At 43.0% G+C, this 21,654-nt stretch overlaps 1 protein-coding gene across 9 annotated transcripts in view; it reads left to right on the top strand.

Annotated features, from left to right (window-relative positions):
- The window catches only part of Meis2 (Meis homeobox 2), a 201,308-nt gene that overhangs the window by 174,024 nt on the left and 5,630 nt on the right, over nucleotides 1-21,654 (top strand). For all 9 annotated transcript variants that reach the window (XM_051144354.1, XM_051144356.1, XM_051144357.1 and 6 more), the window contains one exon: nucleotides 21,101-21,159. In XM_051144354.1, coding sequence (XP_051000311.1) covers nucleotides 21,101-21,159 — 59 coding nt within the window. The remainder of the gene's footprint in view (nucleotides 1-21,100; nucleotides 21,160-21,654) is intronic.

Genomic DNA, 21,654 nt, shown 5'->3' with positions numbered 1-21,654 from the left:
ACGCTTTTGAAGCAGGTCGTGTCATTCTCATTTTACAGCTAAAGTAATTTAAACATCTTAAAAGTTAGAGATTTTCTGTCCCAAACCATGCCACGGTAGCATCACCAGAATTCAAACTATTTCCAACCCTGTGTTTTTCCTATCTCTTTCTCTCATCACATACCTATGTTGATTGGGGGCTTGCTTCATCCTATGCTTCCAACTAAGCTTAGAGACCTAGAGGACATGAAATTAATCTCAAAGTTAGTGGGTTTTTTTCACTTTGCAAGTGTGGCCTCTCCTCCGAGTTCTTTTATGTGCATCCCTAAGAAAACCCGAGTGCACTGCCAAGGAGCCACCAGACACTGAATAAATATTTGTTCAAAGGGATCACGTATCGTACCTTCTAGAATTTCTACAAGCAATCAAAGACTATTAATAAGGGGGAGGAAATGAACCAGAAGAATCAAAAGCATCTGAAGGGGAGTGTAGCATGTACCTCATGGTAATGGGACTCCTGATAGGCACTGTAGCGATGAGGGGGGTGGAGAGAGGCTGTCATGCTGAAATTCTCCCTTGTGTAGGGAACCCCAGCCTGTGCCTGGAGTGGACCGCTCACAGTCATGCTATGTCTCCTGATCTCTGCTCTCCCTTTTCCACTGACCTGTTTCAACTCTTTGGGGGCCACGTTGAGTGTGAAAATGAGTTGGTGCCTCCTACTTGACATTTGACCTAAAATAAGTTTGGTGATAAAAGTTTCCCTTTGTGGGAAGTTTTCAGAAACCTGAATTTCTAAGACAAAAGTATTCTCCGAATTTTTGCACCCTGAGGGACAGGCGAAAGCAATAGAGATAATTCACGTTTTAAGAGCAAATTCTCATACAACAGCAGAGCTAAATAATAAGAACATTAGCTTGCAGCTAGTGGCTCAGGTTCAGAGGGAAGGCAGGTTTTATGGGTGTTTATTCTCTCCAAGCTGAACCATAGACTCATGTTAATTTCTTTTTAAGGTTTTGATATTTTAAACTACAATAGAATTATAGACTCTTTCTGTTTCTTCTAGATTTTACCTTGGAATCTATTGGCTTATGAGTTTAGATAAGACAAAATTTCTCACCTAAAACTTTCTTAGAAGGGAAATCTTACCAAGGTTCCGAGTTACATTGTTGGTGTAAAAAGTGGATCCATTTTCCTGCCTGCCTGGGGAATGCCAGCTAAAGAAAGCATGGCTGCTGTCACACCTGCTTTTCTAAACCTCAACACTGTGGATATGCGTGTGCACCAGAGCCCACGTTAGCCACTGACTGAAGAAACTGAGCCACAGTATTGCATTTTTTTTAACTTTCCATTTCACCAGCTAGAAAATAGCAACAAACACTACATACTTCGTTGGGATTTGTGATAATTAAATAAGAAGGTATATGCTTGTATATACTCCATTTATTGTATAGCTCAATAAAATTCAGTAATGAGAATATGCATGGGAGTAAATGAATGAATTATGAAGCCCTCTTAGAAAAAGATGATCTCCATTACAACCTAATGATGGCCACTAACTGGCACCTGAAATATAAATTAGCTACACATCTTCCAAAGTTTTCACTAAACATATTAGGGTTTTTTTCTAAGTCAGAATTTGATGGATACTACTCCAAAAAAATTGTGATGACTGTCCCTGCCAGATTTTCAACGGTGCTAATTTGAAAGGTTGTATTTAACAGTCTCCCTGTGCATGCTCATACTTAGAAAATGTGTCATGATTTCTGGCTCAGTCATGACCGTCATCATCAGTGGAGCACAGTCTAACAACTCTGTGAGCTCCATTTAGTCAAGAGATTAAGTAGAGTTCACAAATTCATGGGCTGTTGTCTTTACTTAAATGAATCAGTGATTCGCAGTTACTGATCAACCTACTAATGCCACCATTCATGAATGGGAAGGAGCCAACCCCTGCTGGTGCAATGCTCTGCTGGAGGCGAGGTGGGCTGGGCACCAAACAGCCAATGGCTCTCCTCGTTCCTGGAAGGAGTGCCTTGAGATGACAGCATCTAGGTAACCAAGGCTAGGCAACTGTGACACCTCCCTAGGGTCCCTTTGGTGCCAGGGATTTAAGAGCTTCGGCTGTGAAAGAACAATAAATTTCTCTTCAAAATATAAAACATAAATCAGTGTTTCCCAAACACTGAGAGGCAAGAAGAAACTAAATCCCCGCAATAATGAAAAGAATCCTGTTAATTAAATCAGCAAGGTAGAGAGCTTCCCTCTTAGCACAAGGCCCAGCTAAACACTAGAATACCTTGGAGACCGGAGCTGAAATCCAAGCTTTTTCTAGTTTGCAAGCCAGCATCCTGGGGGAACAGTTAGAAGAAGACTGGGGTGGGGTGGGGGAATCTTAGGAACAGGACAAGTAAACACAACTATTTTTTTTTTTTTAGTAGTAGTACTTGTACAATGTTTATCTAGAAACATATTGTAAAGGAGGCTCAGCATGTGTGCGCCAACTTCTTATCAGATCTGTACCTGCATTGGGTAAGCTGAAAGCCACATAGCTGTGAACTGAGACACATGGTGCTCGAAGGAAAGGGCTGAGACGCCAGTCATTACATCCCCTGCGTGTGTGTTTGACTGGCTGGCTGGTTGGTGTTTGTACTCTACACTGCTTCGTTGTATTTGCCTCTCAAATTCCCTGCCTCAAACAGTTTCTAACAATGACTAGTTACTTCACACACGTCCCCTTTGGTTCTGCAAAGCCACTAATGTAGATTTGTGGGTTGCTTTAAGGTGTGGTTAATTGGAGGGTCTACTAAGAGAGGGTATGCCGCCAGTGGGTTAGGAAAGCTTGGAAAGACAAGGAGTGTGGTTTCTTACGAATCTGTCTCGTTTGGTAGCTTGGGGCCACATGCCTGTTAGGTGAGCCACTGACAGCAGGGGCCTTTACAAAAATAAAAGCCACACCTTACCCTGTCTACCCCAGCCTTGGCTTTCCCTCTTTTTCTTCTGCTCTGTTTCTATTTCTGTTTTTGTTTTGGGGGAGGGGCAAGATCTTACTCTGTAGTCCAGGCTGACCTGGAATTAACAATGTAGCCCTTACTGAGCAGAAGTTTGCTCTGAAGCCAAGACTGACCTTGGATCTCATATCTTCCTGCCTCTGCCTCCCAAGTACTGGAATTACAAGCATATACCACCACAGCCAGCTTGGGTTGTGCCCTTTAAGTTCCTCAACCCAGTAATCAGCCACCCTTTAAACTGGATCTCGCTGCCTCTAAAACACACTAGCATCTGTTCCCAGCATCTGAAACCTCACTTCTGAACCTTTCCAAATGTCTGAAAATACAAAGCTACCCAATCGTTCACCTAGAGCCAACACTCAACTAACCCTTACACAGTATGGTATAAATGCTGCAAGGTATGTTTGCTGTAGGCTATTGACCATCCAGATGTCAACCTCCAACAGGCTTTGCACTGAATGGTCTTACAGCAGGAGTGGGAGGGGGTACATCAGCCCACTTTTGTTGTTACTGTTGATGCTTGGATTGATTTGCTTTCCGTGGGTTCGTCTTGTTTGTTGGTTGGTTTTGAGACAACGTCTCATGTAATGCCGCCTGAACTCAAACTTCTTATATGGTCACTGACATTTACGTTCTGGTTTCCTTACCTCTGCCTCCCAAATGCTGGGATTACAAGAACACAGAGCTATATCCAGCACCTCTTTTTATTCTTTATTTTGAAACAAAGTCTCACTAACTTTTCCAGGCTAACCCTGAACTTTTGATCGCTCTATCTCGGCTTCCTGAGTAAGTGGAATTACAGGCCTATACCTCTAGACTCCACTAACTTTCAGAGTAATAAGAAAATGGAGTCAATAGCTCCAAGATCACCATCCTTCAAATCCTACCATAATGCCAAGCGATCACTCTGGCAGAAAGAGTAGGACTGGTGAGCCCAGCGCATCTCAACCCTAGCACTCTGTAGCTGAGGCGAGTTCACTGTGGGAGTAAGTGGCCACACTGATATCCTAGCAAAGCATGCCAAGATGGCGGCCTCAAACTCAGTCCTAACTGTTGTCTTGTGATGACTTCAGCGGGTTGTGGATCATCAATAGTTTCCCTTCTCCAGGCTGGTGCTCTCTGACTTTTCACAGCAGTACCTCTGTGCTTGGTCAGGGGGTGACATGGACCTCCTTAAGATTTGTAGACTCCCTGAGTTTTTCAAATGAGGAAAGATTTAAAGTCGTACAGTTTACTGTGAATAATGCATTTGTATGTGTGTACATTCAATGTATGGGTGTGTGAACACATTGCGAGAAACGAGTTAGTAGGGATTTTACATTGTGTTTGTCTTGTCTAATCTTTCAAGAATGCTACTTTTGGTAAGGAAATCATTATTTTAGCAGTATTTTAAAGGTCTGCGGAAATGACTGTGAGTAAGAACACCGCTGTGCAACCAGAAGGACTGAGTTTGAATACCGGACACCCACATTAAATCCTTGGCGTAGCTGTTTGTATATATAGCCCCAGTGTTGGGGCGTGGAGACAGGCAGGCCCTGGAAGTTCTTGGGCTAGCATAGGCAAAAGGGTGAGCTTCTGTAAGGGTGGAAGCCTGTCTTAAAGGATGGGATGTCCTCTGACCTCCACAAGCATGCAAGGTGTACCTGCATAAACACACACACACACACTCACACACACACACACACACATCATCATCATCATCATTATCACAGTAAATGAAATTAAAAGAAAGAAGACATTATCTCCAAAAACAAGGTAGAGAAGGAATCGAAGAAGATAGTGGACATTGACCTCTGACCTCCACAAACAGGCACACACAGAGAGTAAAAAAAAAAAAAAAATGACATCGCAAATTACAATTTATAACTAAATATTCCCCTAGTGTTATTTTGCCTATCTATAGGAGGGCTGCCTGTGGTTCAGGCTGGCTTCCTCATATCTGTAGGTTTTATAGCAGGAGACCACAGGCCCAGTGTGGACAATGGACACACCAGCATGAAAAAGCTCGGCCCCCTCTACCACCTGAGCGGTGATTGTAACAACACACCATTTTCTCTCCATAATGACATAAGTTTGACAATTTTATCACCTTTTCTTTCTCTGGAACAGGGAGGGGCAGGATGAGGAGCAAATTGTCTGATCAGGGATTTTCACAGACCCACCTAGGAAGGGGCAGAATCAAGTTTGCAGCCCTCCATATGTTTCCATGTGACAGATTAAAAGCCACACAGGTATGCAGAGCTGTTCAAGCCCTCACCAAGGTGGCAGTCTCCAAACGCTTTGATGTCATCTGCTAGCTGGACCCCCTGAGACTTTCCCGGGATCCAAATTCAGTTGGCTTTATGTGGCTTGCCCATCCCTTCTGGTGTTCAAAAAAGGAAGGAAAGAGGTCCCTGCTCCTTCTTGTCCTCTTTCTTTATTGTACGCTTTGCTTTGTTTGTTTGATTTTAAAACTGCCATTATGTGAAAGTGTAGCAAGTATAAATAATTGAGAAGACAACTCTGTGGGGAAACCGCTCTCACTGCCTTTGTGCAGAGGCAGCTCATTACGGCTCCGAGCCCCAGCATTCCATAAGAGCAATTATGCAGCATCAGTGTGTCGTGGATATTAACCAAGGGGAGTAGATAAGACGAGGCAAAATCGTCTTGTAACTTATTTAATTAAATGTATTTGGTTTTTCCAATAGGTCTTCTCGCGTGCAATTTCTCCGGCCACTCTCTAGCAGCTGTGGCCTTTGCAGGATGGTTACACATTTGGTTTTTTTTGGCACTCCTCCTCAGTTTTGTATAGACCTAAAATGTATTTATATTGGGGTTTAATTTCCACCCAAGGAGAGGTTACCCATGAAAATGGAACTATAATTTGGTCATGAGGTTTTTCTCCCTCCTAGGGCTTCTATAGCCAGTTAATATATGTTAATACAGCGAAGTGAATAAAAGGTTAAATAAGTGGGTCAGGCTTGGAGAGTCTTAGAATGCTTACTTCTGCTTAAACGGAAGGAAAAGCCCGTAATGGCACTTGCCTGACTTTCACCCCCATCATTTTAAGAATTGCTTTGCCAATCCTTCACAGCAAATAGTAATTTTAAGTGGACCAAAACAGAGCTCAGGGTGTTTGCACTCCACAGTAATGATAGAGTAGCCGTGCTCCCTGGAGTCAATAAGCCCAACAATTGAGTCATTTTTGCCTCCCGTGAGTGAATCACTGCTGTTAGCCTGAGTGACAGCATTGCCTATAGAACCAGAGCCCTTCACCACATTGACCTCATCCCGGGATAGCGGGGTTCAGAGGGCAGGCAGGTGGTGTTTAACACAGTTATAAGTAAAAGCTGATTTTGTAGTAGGGAATCTGTAAACAAGAAAGTGGGATTGATTGGAGGATGTGGGGAGGGGGACCTTTCGTGTACATTATCCAAAGCAACCTATGCTTGTTTCCTGAGTATGGGTACGGATAATATAGGATATATTATATAGTGTTTTGTAAGGTGCATGTGTAAAGCAGGAAAACACATGAGGATTAGTGCTGTCCTCTGCCATGTGGCTTCTGAGGACAGCTCTTGGGTTGTCAGGCATTGTGGCAAGCCTTAGGCTTACCTCCGAGCCATCTCACCAGCGCTATAACGTGTTTCTTATGCTTAAAATTGTTGGGTTTTTAAAAAAGGCTTTCATAGTTATTTTGAAGTAAATATTTAGGCATAGCAATTGATAACAAAATTTGTAAGTGAGCGAGAAAGGAAAACGCAGAGAAAATACCCTAACCTAAAACCATGCCCTCATTTGAAAGTCCTAAGGAGCCTGTTTATCCAGCGTGTTTATAAAGTCTCCTGGGGGTCTCCTGGGGAGCCATGCTTCACAAGTCCACTGGGAGGTGGGATTAAATGGAGATGTCAGTAGACCACAAGGCCTGACAATGGTCTGCACTTTTGAGTCTGACTTGGGGAAGGTGCAAACCCTACATTCTGATTGAGGGATGGCTTTAAAGTGTAATTTCTCAGAGAAATTAGAAAGCCATGGTTTATCTCAAGAGTTTGGAACCCTAGCACCCCTAAAAAAATCTCAGTAGCTTGTTATGAATAGATTTGTAGCTATATCTCCTTTTAGCAAGTGTTTATCAGTCTACAAAGAGCCATGATATAGCTCACAACAAACACATTGACAGACACTAGCGTTCCTTCCAACATATCTGGGAGGAAATCCTTTACAAGGTTCAGTCAGGACAAAAAAAAGATTTCATTTCTCCATCTCAAGTCTTCCTTCGTCCATTCTTGTTTTCTATCCCCCACCCCTAGCATATACACCCATGCCTTTCTACCCCAGTGTTAACTCTGACCTCCCCATTGCAGCCCATTACAATTGTGACATCTCACTCTAGTTCTGTCCCATGCTGCGCGTTCACGTGTTCTCGCGCACACACTCACCTAGCCTGGCAGAGCAAGAGACTCCATTTCTGCCCTAGAAGTCCTTCCCCTTCGCCTCTGTACCTACTACACTTTGTCTGGCTGTCTGCTGCCCAGGTAGAGTCCCACCTTGTACTGGGCCAGAGTCTCCACTTAGTTCTCAGTTTTACATTTATTAGAGCAGATGAGAAAGCTAGAATTATGTCCCATGTTAGCTCTGCCCTGCTTGAGAGCACACCATTCATCAGGGATTGAGCTGTGCCACTTGTGTGTGTGTGTATGTGTGTGTGTGTGTGAGAGAGAGAGAGAGAGAGAGAGAGAGAGAGAGAGAGAGAGAGAGAGAGAGAGAGAGAGAGAGAGAGACCAGACAGACAGACAGACAGACAGACAGACAGACAAGAGATTCCCCAATGCTTCTTCTATTGTCAATTCTAAATTATTTCCTAGGGAAAAGGAACCCGATTTTCATTTGCCTGTTTAGTTGTTTATTCACCACACATTTTATTGGGGATAGTCAAGAAGGCGTCAATAGCAAAGAGCTAAAATATGCTCTCTATAAAACCGACTAGGTGAAAGTCAGAGAGGTAAATTGTGCTCCTTACATTGGAATTGTGCTTGTTAATGACTAAGTGGGTGGCTGGGGGGAGAATTTGTATATATATGTACATGTATACAGAGGCTAGAGGTTGTAATATCTTCCTCTATTGCTGCCTTCTTTATTTTTTGAGATAAAGTTTGCTACGGGACCTGCAGCTGTACTTGGTAGTCAGCAAATCCCTGGGGTCCTTCCATCCTTGCTTCCCCAGCACCGGGCATACAGAGGCACCACGGCCTTGCCTGGTTTTTTTTTTTTTTAACATGGATGCTGGGAGTCCAAACTTCAGCCCTTGTGTATGCACTGTGGCAGGCAAAAAGGCCAATTCCCCAGCCCTAGGACATGATTTTTAATCAGATTATGCAACAAAGTTACCCCCAAAGAGGTGCTCTCGGATAGGAATCTTGAATGATGTGTGGACCAGATGGCTCTGGAAGGAAGGACCATCCCAGATGGAAGAAATAGTGTGGCCCCAGCTGGCCAGCATATTTACTTTACATTTGGGAACAAATCATGGATTATTTGTGTACTACATGGCTCAAAAAAACCCATGACAGTTGAAACAATTACAGCACTAAATTTCTTCATGTTTAATAGATGGCAAGGTTACAACTCTTCATATGAAGATGGAGCTAACCCAAATGCCATTCTTCTTATCTGTAAGAGTTAAGCTAAACTATGCTGGGCGATCATAATAAGAGATGTGGTGCCTTTCAAACTGTGACACATCTTGTTCGCACCTATAGCTCTGTATGAAGTTTCACAATCAAAGGTTGGTGTCTTCATTTTTCTGTAAACGGTGGTTGGGGTTTAGTTAGTGGATTTGCTAACTAAGCCTTTAAAGCTAAAACATTTAAGGACTAAACCAGACACTGAATAATCTCCAGTTTGCTAGGTCTCTTGTGGTTTATAAAGATATGTGTTATGTCTTTTATGATTATGGGACGATGCTAACATTTTGTGGGTGATAATAATATCATCACATGGGAAATACTTTGTGCAACATCTCTGCCAAAGACACAGGAGGCTACCTGGGTGTCAGTCAGAGCAAAAGATGTTTAATTTGTTCTTAAGAAAAGGAAATACAGAAATTTTACTTAAAAATTAATCTTTCATGTTTCAACATCAAACACTCATGAATATGAGAACATTTTAAGCCATGTGTCTATGAATAGAATTTTTTTGCTCCCTGATAGAATTATGTTTTGTAATAGTTTAAAGATTACTTTTGGTGGTGTGGAATTTGTTGAAAGTAACTAATTTTTTTTTGTTTTGTTTTAAATCTTTGATTTTAACGTCAATGAGAGCTTGTGTGAGACTATAGGCTGGTTAGATAGCACTGGGTTAAACAGGAGGAATGTCATTTGTATGCATATTTTCAATGCTTTACTTGATGGATCTTTTCCATAATAGTACTTGACTTTCTGTGTTTTACTTTTGTCGCTCCTCCCCACCCTATTTTGGGTTGAAGCCACTCTAAAGTTTAACACCTGGGAGATTTCTCACTTGTGGTTCCCTTTAAAAGTGCTAAAATCTCAGCCTCCTAAACAAGAGACCAAGCTACAGTTTAAAGACAGAGTGGTGTTGATAAAGGCCCGAGAATGTTGCCACCTTCCAATGTGTCCTCAGCAAAATCCTTTCTTTTAAGCCAGCAGGAGAAAGGGAAGGGGGGATAAGAGCCTGGTCCCTCCAAATGCTCTGGCAGGCCAATCTGGTCTTCTGAAACATCCCCTGCTGCTCCAGAAAAAGGGGCCCCTGAAGCAAATGAAAACTCTGGTGGGGACATTGACATGCATAGCACCCTCCCTCCCTCCTAGTGCTTTAGAGAGCAGGTCCTGGAGTGATTTGGCCTGAGTTGAAGAATAGGGACTTGTGAACCATTTGTCCCCACACCTAGAGTATGCTGAAGTGCCCTGTCTTTCACCTTAAAAGCCCATTTAAAAAGAAAAATATGGTTTGTGAGAAGAACACAGTTTGGACACCATCACCTTAATGGAGTCCCTTTTAAATGTAGCACTCGCTCCCATCAATTCTCTTTTAATTAATTGTCACAGCCTAAGAGAAACCCTGCCCTTGATTATCTTATGCAATTGCTTAGAAACAGTGTGTGTGTGTGTGTGTGTGTGTGTGTGTGTGTGTGTGTGTGTGTGTGTGTGCTGTATTTAATGCCATTACTGAAAATCATTCATGCTAAATTTAAGGCAATACAATTTGTGTCACAGCACATTGTGATATATATGCCATTGTCATTACTTTCCAAATCTGGCCACACAGCTCATCTCAGAACTAAAAATGAGCAGAACAGACCTCCGAGAAATAAGGGCATTGCCTGGGAGGTTTTTCTTCACAGTTGGCTGGGCAACAGGACGAAGGGCTTTGGAAAATCTCTAGGCATGTGAAAAGGCAGGGTCTTTTTGGAAGCAGCCAAACAGTTGTTAAACTTACCGTAGCTCAAGATCTAGAATAGCTCTGCTTTTATAGCTGTGAAGAGGAGAGACGGATCTGAAGTAGTCACTTGCCCCTGCACTTCATGCTTACTTTGTCCTTGGCTTGAATGGCCTCCTACCTTTTGAGTTCTAGAGTTCCACTGTCCACTCAGAGGTGACATCTAGAAATCCAGCGTTTCTTACCCTACTACAAGAAACAGGCATTTAAAAAGCAAAGGGCCAGTTTTGATCAACTGTGCACCATGACATATCAAACCCAGACTCTCAGATAGATGTACCATCCGAATGCCCTTTACAGAATCTCCCTCCCAGAAAAGCCCAACGCAGAAAGAAGTTGTTCTAAAAGTCACACATTGCCCGTTTCCATTGCTGGAATCTCTCTCTCTCTCTCTCTCTCTCTCTCTCTCTCTCTCTCTCTCTCTCTCTCTCTCTCTCTCTTTCTCTCTCTCTCTCTGTCCCTCTCTCTCTCTCTCATCCCCTTTATCCCTGCAATCTCCCTGGGCAATCTCATGAGTGTTGGTCTATCTCAGCTGCTCCACTCCCATCTCATCTCATGAGTGTTGGTCCATCTCAGCTGCTCCATTCCCACCAACTTAGTTCAGTTCATCCTTTACCTGGCTGTTGGAAAGGTCTTCCTCAAGAACAGTCATTGGCTCACTTCCCCATTCAAGCATTCCAGAGATTGATTTATTTATCCCTGAAGAAGCCCAAGCAACTTGCCTGTGAATTGCCACCAGGTTCCTCCCAGAACCCAGCAGAAAGGGCCAGCCAGTCTCCGTTTAGTCACCTTCCTTGTTTCTCAGAATCAGCCCTGGTAGAGTTGGCACCTTCACGCAGTTCTTTATTTTCTTGCCTTCCATTTGTTTGTTCCAATGATTTACTTATTGTTATTTTATGTGCATTGGTGTTTTACCTGCATGTATGTGTGTGTGAGGGTATCAGATCCCCTGGAACTGGAGTTACAGACAGTTGTGGGTTGCTATGTGGGTTCTGGGAATTGAACCCGGGTCCTCTGGAAGAGCAGCCCATGCTCTTAACTTCTGAGGCATCTCTCCATCCCTTGATTTTAAATGTTCTTTCACAATGGTTTAACTACTGCTCCATTCTCATCTCATGAGTGTTGGTCCCTCTCAGCTGCTCCATTCCCATCAACTCAGTTCAGTTTGGTTAATTTGGTTAATTTTTTTTTTCTTCTACTGTTGAAAAACAAGCCCAAGACCTTGCACATGCTAAGCAAATACTCTGCAAGTGAGCCGTGTCCCACAGATCTTAGTTGCAGCCCCTTAATAGCCTTGAGCCCAGTAGCCCAGATTGGTTTGGAATTTGCTGTCTGCCTGCTTCCTCTTGCCTAGTGACTCCCTAATGCAGTAATGCAGGTATCTATGCACTGCCATGTCTGGTGAGCAACCTGTCTTGAATCTTGACTGGATATATAGGTGTTTATTTATAAGAACTTGTGTATTCTCAAATTGTGCCTTTTTTTTTTTTTTTAGTTTTTGTGTATATGAAGAATACAAATCTCAAAAGGCATGATTTGCATTTTCAAATGTTCAGGTGCGCATTTACGTACGCTGTCCATATGTCATTAAATTTGGTTTAGGATAACTGCAGACTGTGGATGGCTTATCAATGGTGACACATGTACAGATTTTTATGGCCCTTGAAATTATTCCTAATAATTGTTTCAGGGTTGAAAAGAGATGGGCAAGTATAGTGTGAAGCCCATTTTTCAGCTCCCCACCCACAAAGCCAATTACTGGGACACATACACACCCCTAGAGGACACAGCTGCTGAATACAAATGAACAGGGAGAAGAAAGCTAGTGCTCAACACATTTTGACTGGCTAAAAAATAAAGCCAGGAATCAAGCTACATAAATGGCCATTCCCTCTGAACACACTGAAGGTGGGAGAAGGGCACTAGAACTGAGCCTGACTGAGTATAGACACGCTTTCTCCTCTCCATGTTAGTAATGGCCCCCCCATTCCAGCCTTCCACCTCTGAAGGAGCAGGTGTAAGTAGCCTAGAATTAACAAAAATAAATCTCTATCCGTATTTTTTATTCACCTTCTTCTGGAGCAGCACAGAAAAATCTAGATAGGTATTAAATAATTTGTCCCTGGCAAAGTTTATTGCCATGCACACACACACACACACGCACGCACGCACGCACGCACGCATGCACGCACAAACACATGGGTGTCCAAAAAGATGCTGACTTCTCACTGTCAAACAACTGACAAGGCCTCAATGCTGTACTCCATGTCCTACTCTGTTGACGGGCACCTGACTGAACAGGACTACTATTGAGAACAGAAGAAGACCTTTGCAACCAGTTCTCAGCAAGAAAATGCACATGGCTTATTTTGTTGGTGGTGTTTTTTCCCCTTATAGGTTACTCAGGGAAATGCATGTCAGTATAAATCAGTAATAATGAAGTCACCATTATGGCATCTTGGATATTGCATTTGCTAAAGCCTTTCTGGACATTAAGTCATCTTTCAGTGATTGATATTAGAGAGAGCAGATAAACATTTTTGATTCATCTGTTTGCTTTCAGATTTAAAAAAAAGAGCATAAATCCCCCCTTTCTCTCTCTCTCTCTCTCTCTCTCTCTCTCTCTCTCTCTCTCTCTCTCTCTCTCTCTCTTGCTCTCTTTGATTGAAAGAGTGTCATGCCATTGGAGAGAGAAAGGTTTAAATGTGGTCACCATAGGTTGGTGACACCAAAAATAGAAACTCACTTAGGGTAAAACTTGCTGTCGGGAAGAAATGGAGCATTCTTTCTGAACTCAGGAACGTGTGGTTCATATGAGCTTGCTTGGAGAGGGTTGCCACAATAAGGCTTCTTTCATACAGGTGTGTTTATGCCCCAGGCTTGCTGGCCACAATCCATTCCATTTACAGAAGCTGAATTAAACAATAACTACCGCTTGCAAAAAAAATGGTAGAGGTGGGGGGAAGGGGAGGGGAGAAAGGTGAGCGTCAAAGCCTGAGAGCTTTGTTAGGGCCAAGAAAAACCCTGTTGTAGTTGTCAGAGCTTGTTGATGTTGCTGGGAACGGCACTTTTTTTTCTCCTGGATTTTGTGGTTCTGCCTTAGGAAAGAAAGTAAAATAGAACGGAAGAACAAAGTCCCACTCTATAAATCAGCAGCTGCTCCTTGCCAGATCAAAGGAATGACATTTTTGCTCCTGGACTTCTTGTCCACTTGAGGGCTTGACAGGCAGCTAACAGCTGGCCCGCTCCACTGTATGAGAGAATCAGCCTACATCTTCTTCCAAGCAGATGACAAGCTAATCAGAGACCTAGCCATAGCACAGGACATGTGAATGCACCTTGACCTCTTCCAACATCTCAGATACATACTTGCTAAACAGTGGGGCTCTGTGTTTGGCCAGTTAATTCTTAGGTGACTTCTATTGAGAAGCAGAATCTGAGATAACACTGCAGCCAAAGGTGATCACGAATGCTTTAAAAAAAAAATTACAAGGTGTGTTGGGATCTGGTCTTAGTGTGAATTAGCACATGCTTGGAACATAATGGGAGCTGGCTGCGAAGGAGGGCGACTGATTATCAGGCGATACTGGATGTGTTTCAAAGCCCCTGTCAGATAGATGCGTCAGAGCTGGGAACTGGTCAGTTTGGAATTTGTTGTAGGCTGATGGAGTTGCATGAAGCTATAGATCTACCGTCTATGTCTGCAGAAAGTGGCTTTCAAGACCACTCAAAGGTGTACAGGTAGGTATCCAAGTGTGGAACTTTAATGTCGCAGTAAAAAGAATTTGAAGTGACTCAGTTTCTCATTGACTTCTCTCTGCAATGAGTCATACACAGGATGACATAATATGCTCTGGCTTATGTCTGTTGACTCAGTGTTCTGTCTTGACAAGGGAAGATCCTGGACATGAACAGCTGAGGAAGTTGGAGTGTTTTCCCCTCCCTTGCTTTCAAGTAGCTCTGAAAGATCACGTTTATAACACAAGATAAAGAGCCACATGTCATAACCTGACGGAATTCTCTAAGAGTAAGAATGCTTCAATGTCAAGACCTGCTTGGCTGCTTGCTACACGCCACTGGGTGTGAGTGTGTTAACGGAACCATGTTGGTTGTGGCTCAGCATCCAAAAAGAAATAAAAAATAATTCCCTGTGTAAGGGGAAATTCCTCAGATACTTTTTATTAAACAAAAAGACTACTATAGTCCATATAAATCTCAGTCATTTTTCTCCATCACCTGTAACAATTCTTTTAATACAAAATAATTCTATGTATTATTGAAGTTCAAAAAGTACAGAAGGAGATGGAAAAAAGTCAAACAGGAGTATGCCATCCTCTCCTGAGGGACCCTCAGTTGTTGACAATTCTCACAAAAACATTTTATTGTTTCATCTTTTACTTTAAGAGATAGAGATGGAATAAAGTGAATCAAATTATTATAACGTGTTTGTTAGCCAGCCACGGTGGCACACGCTTGTAATCTCAGCATTCTGGGAGGCAGAACAGGTGATGTCTGTGAGTTCAAGGCCAGCCTTGTCTACGAAGCAAGTCCAGGAAAGTCAAGGCTACCCAGAGAAACTCTGGTTCAAAGCAAAAACAAAACAAACGAACAAAAAAAGTAAACACAAGTGTACAAAGGTGATTAAAGTGAACTTTAATCACAAGGCAGGTGATCAAAAGACTCTTTAGATTTGAGGCACCTAAAGAGATAGCGTATACAATGTTTGTAGCCACCATTAAAACTTGAACTCTGCAACTTTCTAATCTCAAGCAGAGCACTAAGACGTGGGATGGCACTTACTGCAAAGCAGAGGTCATCTGAGACCCTTTCAAGTGCAGCTCTGGGCACAGTAGTGCCAGCTGGACACTGTGATCCTCTGAGCCTCTGAACCTGAGAGCTCAAGGGTGGGGAGAAGCTAGAGAGTCACTTCGAGAATGTAGTTGCAAATGAGCCTACTCTACCACCTCCAAATAGATGCTTGCTCTGTGTCTGAAGTCTCACACACACACACACACACACACAGAGTCACACACTCACACATACACACACTCACACACTCACACATTGTTACATATTCATACTAAACTCTTGATCTCTACAAAGCCCCTACCACACAGGCACATGCTCCTTGTAGAACCAAACCACATTGTCGTCCTGTTATCAGGATGTTTTTAGGACTCATCTATCTATTCTTATTATCTATAAGAGAACAGAGCTTTTTAGGAACTCTGATTAGGTGTGACTGGCCATAGGCTATCATTTAAAGAGCCCTGTCTATGTGCTAGGCAGTATGTCAAGAACTTTACCTACACAATCTCCGTCAGTCCTCAAAACAACCCTGGCCCAGTTTTTCCCCTAGTTGGCCGATGGGAAACCTAGTGAGGCTTGGGGAAGTTATGGGGAGCACAAGCCCTTTCCAGTTTATTGTTGTATTTCTCTGTGCAAAGGCTTGCCATGTGGGATAGTACATAGGACGGCTGTGCTCAAAGTTGAGTATTTTAGTGAATATACTGTATAGGTTCTTAGAACTCTAGGGGGGAGCTGGATAAACCAATGGCAGCCTGCTGATGATAGCTATGGAACGGTCTCTCTTGTGGTAACTTTGCCCTGGGCCTTTCGTGTCAGTCTCCCAACTCAGCGAGCATTCCTAAGGCTGCAGAGTGTTCATGCTTCCACACTAACAGCATGTTTTCATTTTCTAAGTGTATGGGTATTTATTTCACATGTTTTCACAGGTGTGGGCAAATCTAATCGTCTATCCAATTATAATTACACTGTAACTTAGGGACATTAATTATGACCTGCGAATGAGTCCTAGAGTCATACATGAATCTCATTCATTTCCCTCACTTTGCTCAAGGTTGTCTTTGGGAACAGGTACCGTGTCCAAACACTAGTGAAAACCGTGGATATGCAGTTAGTTTAAACCTGCCTAACTTGTTGATTCAGCACGAGACTAGCACACAGAATAAAGTGTGTGTGTGTGTGTGTGTGTGTGTGTGTATTTTAATATTAAGAAAAATAAAATAAAATGGCTAATGGATTTCCCAGGGCCAAAGCCTTACTTCAGTCTGTGGCCGGAGCCGTGCTGGTAGGCAAGTCAGCTGCTGGGCAAAGTGGAAAGTAGAGCTTTTTGCTATTGTTGTTTTTCAAGCCGGCCCCTGTCACCAAGCTCCCTACTACACCTTTTCCAAATTGATATGATCCCTTGTCAACAGTTCAAGCCTCTTCCTTGACAACACCAATCCAAGCAAGAGCTTCAAATCCAGCCATGCTCAGAGTATTTAGGGCTGGCTGCTTTCCAAGCAACCTCCGCGCTTGAGCTCGAGAGAGACCTGTGCTTTCTAACAAAAGGAATGCTGCCTGAAGGAGTGGGTTACCAGGTGTGGCAAGAAGTTAGTGAACCAGAAAGAAGGGATTTATCAGTCATCTGAAAGGGGTGGGCGAACCAAGCAACGATCAAGAGTGACACCTGAGTTTACTCCATCAAGTTGAGCTGTGCTTTGGAGTGAAAAGTCTTTAAAAGGAAACTCGGTGGTCAGATTTCAGGTGGGGGGGGGGGGTGGGTGGGTAGAAGAATGCAAAGCTGAAATATTTGGATTTTCCTGAGGTGGTGGCTGGTGGTCTCCAGAAGGTCTCTCCAGCAAAAGTAAGGTGAGGCTTCAGTTACAACCCCACCCCACCCCCATCCCAGTCTGGAGTACATTCCTTTGAATCTACTGGGGTTTTTGTTTTGTTGTTGTTGTTAATCTCTGAATTGTCTTAGAAAAGCCTCTTGATTCTTGGAAAGTCACTAAATTTATTTCTATAATTAAGTTATTTTGAGCTGAGTCTTAGTATGTAAGTTTGAAGGATTATACATACTAATGCATTTCTATTTAAGTAAAATTTAGAGATGCAAACAGTCTCACGAGACTCTCTTGGAGGCTTTTGTGTGAGCCTGGGCACTAACTTCATGCTCAATACAAATCAATGGAACTAGTGTACTTTGGGGTACTCGTCCCCTAGGGAGTCACTAATGCAATTATCTGTAGCCCTTAAAAAAGTCACAATGAGGCTGGTGAAGTTTTTTTTCTAAGGGAAATCTGGAGAAGACACTAGACTTATTAATGCATTTTCCACAGAAGTTATACAAAATTCAATGTTTTTAAAAGACCTGTCTAACATCTAAGGAGACTTTGTATCTTAGGGTTAAATTGTTTGGCTAATAAAGAAGTCTATTGGTGCCTGCAACTTGAAAACCATTCTGGGATGACATTAAAACTTAGTGGGTTGTTTTTTTCTTTCTTTTTTAATATCAGATGCAGATGAAAAAAACCTAACAGTCTTTGGATTGGAAATCACTTGTGGGGGTTTTCATTAAAGTTGGGTGCAGCTTGCTGCATTTTGGTTAGTTGGATGTCTTCAGCAATTTTTCAAATGTTTTGGGTTTGGCAAAGTCCAAAATGTTTTTTGCCAAGACCCTCTTTTCCCCTTATTTTTTAAACCCGTGTGAAATGCAGGGATAACTTAATCCATATGTGTCTGATTCATTTACACTTAACTCATCAAAATGTTATTTTGTGAGACCCATTTAATATCCAAGAAACCTTTTGAGCCTTTGAAAAACAATTCTTTTGTCTTTGAACCAGGAAGTTGCATTTTTTCATATGAATTCAGTACTGGCCTCGAAAGATCAATTTTTCAACTTAGATGCTTCAGAGTTTAAGGAGAATGAAAACTTAGTATTATATTTATTATATGTATAAAGGAAAGGTCATTCTTAAAATATAATCAGAGGAAGTGAAAAGAATTCACACCATATCATCTTGGGGAAGTTCATATTGGGAATTAATGGAATAAAAAAATCATTCCTCATTTGATTTTTTTTTTTCAATCTCCAAATTAAATGGCTCCATTTTGTGTTCCTGGGTGTATTCTCTAAAAAGTGGTGGCTGATGAGCCATCAGAGTGAGGGGAAGGGAGAGTCATCATTTTAATCTTTAAGATCACAAGTTTTCATAAAGTGAACATATTATTAATTTTAATACTAACATCTATGATATTAATAGGCTATTCTGAGATAAGGCCAGTTGACAATTGGCAGGAGTTGTATGTGCAGAGATTTCTGGGGGGAAAACAACAACAACAACAACAGCAAAAAACGGGGGCGCATATGTTTTCCAAATCCCCTATGATTTGAAAGAATGCGTTGGAATCATGAAGCCGGATTGGGACCCAAAACCCTGAGACTGAAACTTCACAGAGGCTGCGTGGAGTCTCTGCTACCCTCTGCGAAAGGATCCCCCTCCCCATGAAAGCCTGCAGGGGATTCTTTCTTTCAGCCTTCTTAGGAGCACTGAGCAAAGACAGGCCACTACTCTAACTGCTAGGGAACAGGCAGTCCACACCATGGAAACTAGCTGAAAATGTGACACTGGAGTCACATTGCCAAGTTCAGTGTTTTCTATAAAGACCTGCTAGCACACAGAACGCTTTTTTCTAAATGTTCGGTATTGTTGGATCGCCCCCATTGAACAACCTTTTGAGAGGACCCCCATTTTTACTAATGTAAACATTCTGATGAGTATCCAAAGAAATGACCTTTGAGTGAACCTCTAACCTTCCCAGTAATTATTTGTTTGAAGACAGTGTGGAGTTCGCCTGCTGAGAGCTAAGAGCCGTGATGCCTTGCAGCCCTGTGAGTGAGGGAGCGTCTGAGGGAATGAGAGGTGAAAGCCTAAATCAGGACACAATATCCAGATGTAAAAATAAAGAACTCAAAGGGGTGGGGGGCAAAGATAGTAACACGTTTCACCTAAAGGGTTAACCTACAAAAGAAAACAAAAACAAAACAAGAGGCCGCCATGCAAGAGGATTGCATGTGCATGAAAGGACTGACTGAAGGAGGCTGCTCTGGGCATCTTTTGGTCTTAAATGAAGCCAGGAGGAGAAGCCTCTGGGGGTTGGGGAGGGAGAGGAGCTGAGAAGGGGCCCCCTAGGCCTGGGTGACAACAATGCTCCGGTGCAGATAAGTTCCTGGAACTGACTGGACAGTTGTTTCTGAAAACCTTTGTGATCTGGCTGGCAACGTTTCAGGGGGACAGGTGGGGGGTAAACACATAGCTTCCACTTTCCTTTTCCAGCTATCTGTACTCACAGTTAGCCTAGCACTTCCCTCCCGGAAGCCAAAGGGGGTAGAACTTTTTTTTTTTTTTTTTTTTTTTTTGGACAACTGAGACATCCTTTCCGAAGTCCTAAAGAAGTTCACTGTTTTGCAGACAGCATATGCAAAAGCCTCCTTTGGTTTTTCTCCTGGCCGTTCACTATCCATCAGCCTGACTGTATTCTCACCAGAAGACTCACAGGAGGCTGGGTGGGCTCACTGTCCTCCGAGGGACTTAACTGCCAGTGCTTGAGGACTCTGCAGAGAGCAAACTTTCAGGCCCTGCCTGAAGCCCCACGTGGACGCATCCTTCATCATTAAGTTGCCCGTATGCTTAAGATTTGGAAGCAGAGACGCTGCAGAACAAATGCTATCAGGAGAGAACATTTGGAAGGACCAGCTAGCTGTGCACTCCCGACCACCGCCCGTCCCCTCCCCAGCTTAACACAAGGCCGCTGAGTCTTTCCCAGGAGTTGTCCAACCACCCATCCCCTCCCCAGCTTAACACAAGGCCGCTGAGTCTTTCCCAGGAGTTGTCCATACGTGTAGTATAGGAAGACTCCCTCTCGTCACTAAAAGCATGGGGACAAGGGTAACTCGAAAATGGTGGAAAATTGTTTTGTTTTTATTAAATTTGGAGAAATAAAGGAGATTTCTTATTGTCTTGCTCTGTTTGTACATGAATATTTGATGGGCATTATTAAACATTAAAGTAACATGAAGTAGGCACTTATTTTTGGATTTTCAACAAAATTAGATCCAGGCTTCTTAGACAAAATAACCGCTGCTCCTTACATTCCTGGGGATCAGCAACCACCTGATTTGAAACCGTTTCCCGGGCCCTAATATCAACCATGTGGACCCGAGGCTGGCTTTTGAGTGGGTTGAAAGGTGGCTGAGTTTATGGTTGGCAGTTAGCTTATCCACTGCCCTGGGTGTCCCTGCTTTGGCTGCAAAGGCCGCCCCCAGCTGGCACCGACCTCTGAGTGACCCCTAACTTTTACCGGCTTAAGCTGCAGGAGTTGCCCAAAGACCAGAAGTCTTTGGGCCAGCACTTATTACTGCTGCGTTGGTGATAAAACTTCAGACAGCCTAATTGATGGCTTTGCTGACCTAACAATACCTTGTGAAAGCCGAGTGCCTGAGCCTGGGCTTCATTTATGGCCAGCTGCAAGGGATGAGGAGGAGTCCAGGGAGAGGGGCAAAAGCTTCCATTCTGAGAGCCACAAACTGGTTCCTTCTTGTTCCAGAAGCAAGCACACAAGCAGAAAGGCAATGCTTTCTCCTGGAGAACCTGTGTCTCTCTCTGAAAATTAGTAGCTAGTTGACTTGGTGCTGGCCCTGAGATGACAAGGGAGAGCCGATCCAGTCGGCTGGTTTTGGACATTGAAGGGCAGAGTTGCCTGTCAATTAAGTCAATGGTTTGCAGTAGACATTGGACTGTGCTGTGCCCTTCCACAGTGCTCACCAAAGCTGTTCACAGAAAACACAGCTTGAGGTTGGTAACCGAACGTCTTTCTTGTGTTTTCAGGTTTATTAATGCCAGGAGAAGAATTGTACAGCCCATGATTGACCAGTCAAATCGAGCAGGCAAGTTCTAACACGTATCTATAGCCACATCCCCCGGGCACAAATCCTCCTCAAGCTTTCCTTCAAGGCTCTGTCTCATCACCTGGTAAATAAGTACTTCCAGCAGGCATTCTGGGAGAATTTTTTTTAATGTCCCCAGAATTCCGCTCTAGGAAGCAACTTCACTAATTGGTGCTAATTGGAGATTTCCCACCCCGACTCTACAGAAACCCTTTTTTTTTTTTTTTTTTTTGCTTTCCTTCCTGAATTGGTAATTGGGCACAAGTATTCGTGCCACAAGCAGTTTGTTTGACTGTGAGCTCTGGAATCTTCCTTGCCTGTCTGCATCCAGCCATTAGCACACTTTCATTTTCTTGTTACCCACTACTCCTTGGTGTGTGCTTTGCTCTCCCTGCCGGAACATACACAGTTAAATTCATTGTATCTGTTCCTTTGCTTTGACTATTCATAATAGTCTATTAAAGTCTGACATGAGTTGCCGGCATTATTTTTTTA

The sequence above is a fragment of the Acomys russatus genome, chromosome 4, assembly GCF_903995435.1.
Source record: "Acomys russatus chromosome 4, mAcoRus1.1, whole genome shotgun sequence".
Taxonomy (NCBI): Eukaryota; Metazoa; Chordata; class Mammalia; order Rodentia; family Muridae; genus Acomys; species Acomys russatus.
Note: the sequence above shows the minus strand (reverse complement) of the source record. Positions and strands in the feature narration are given on the sequence as shown.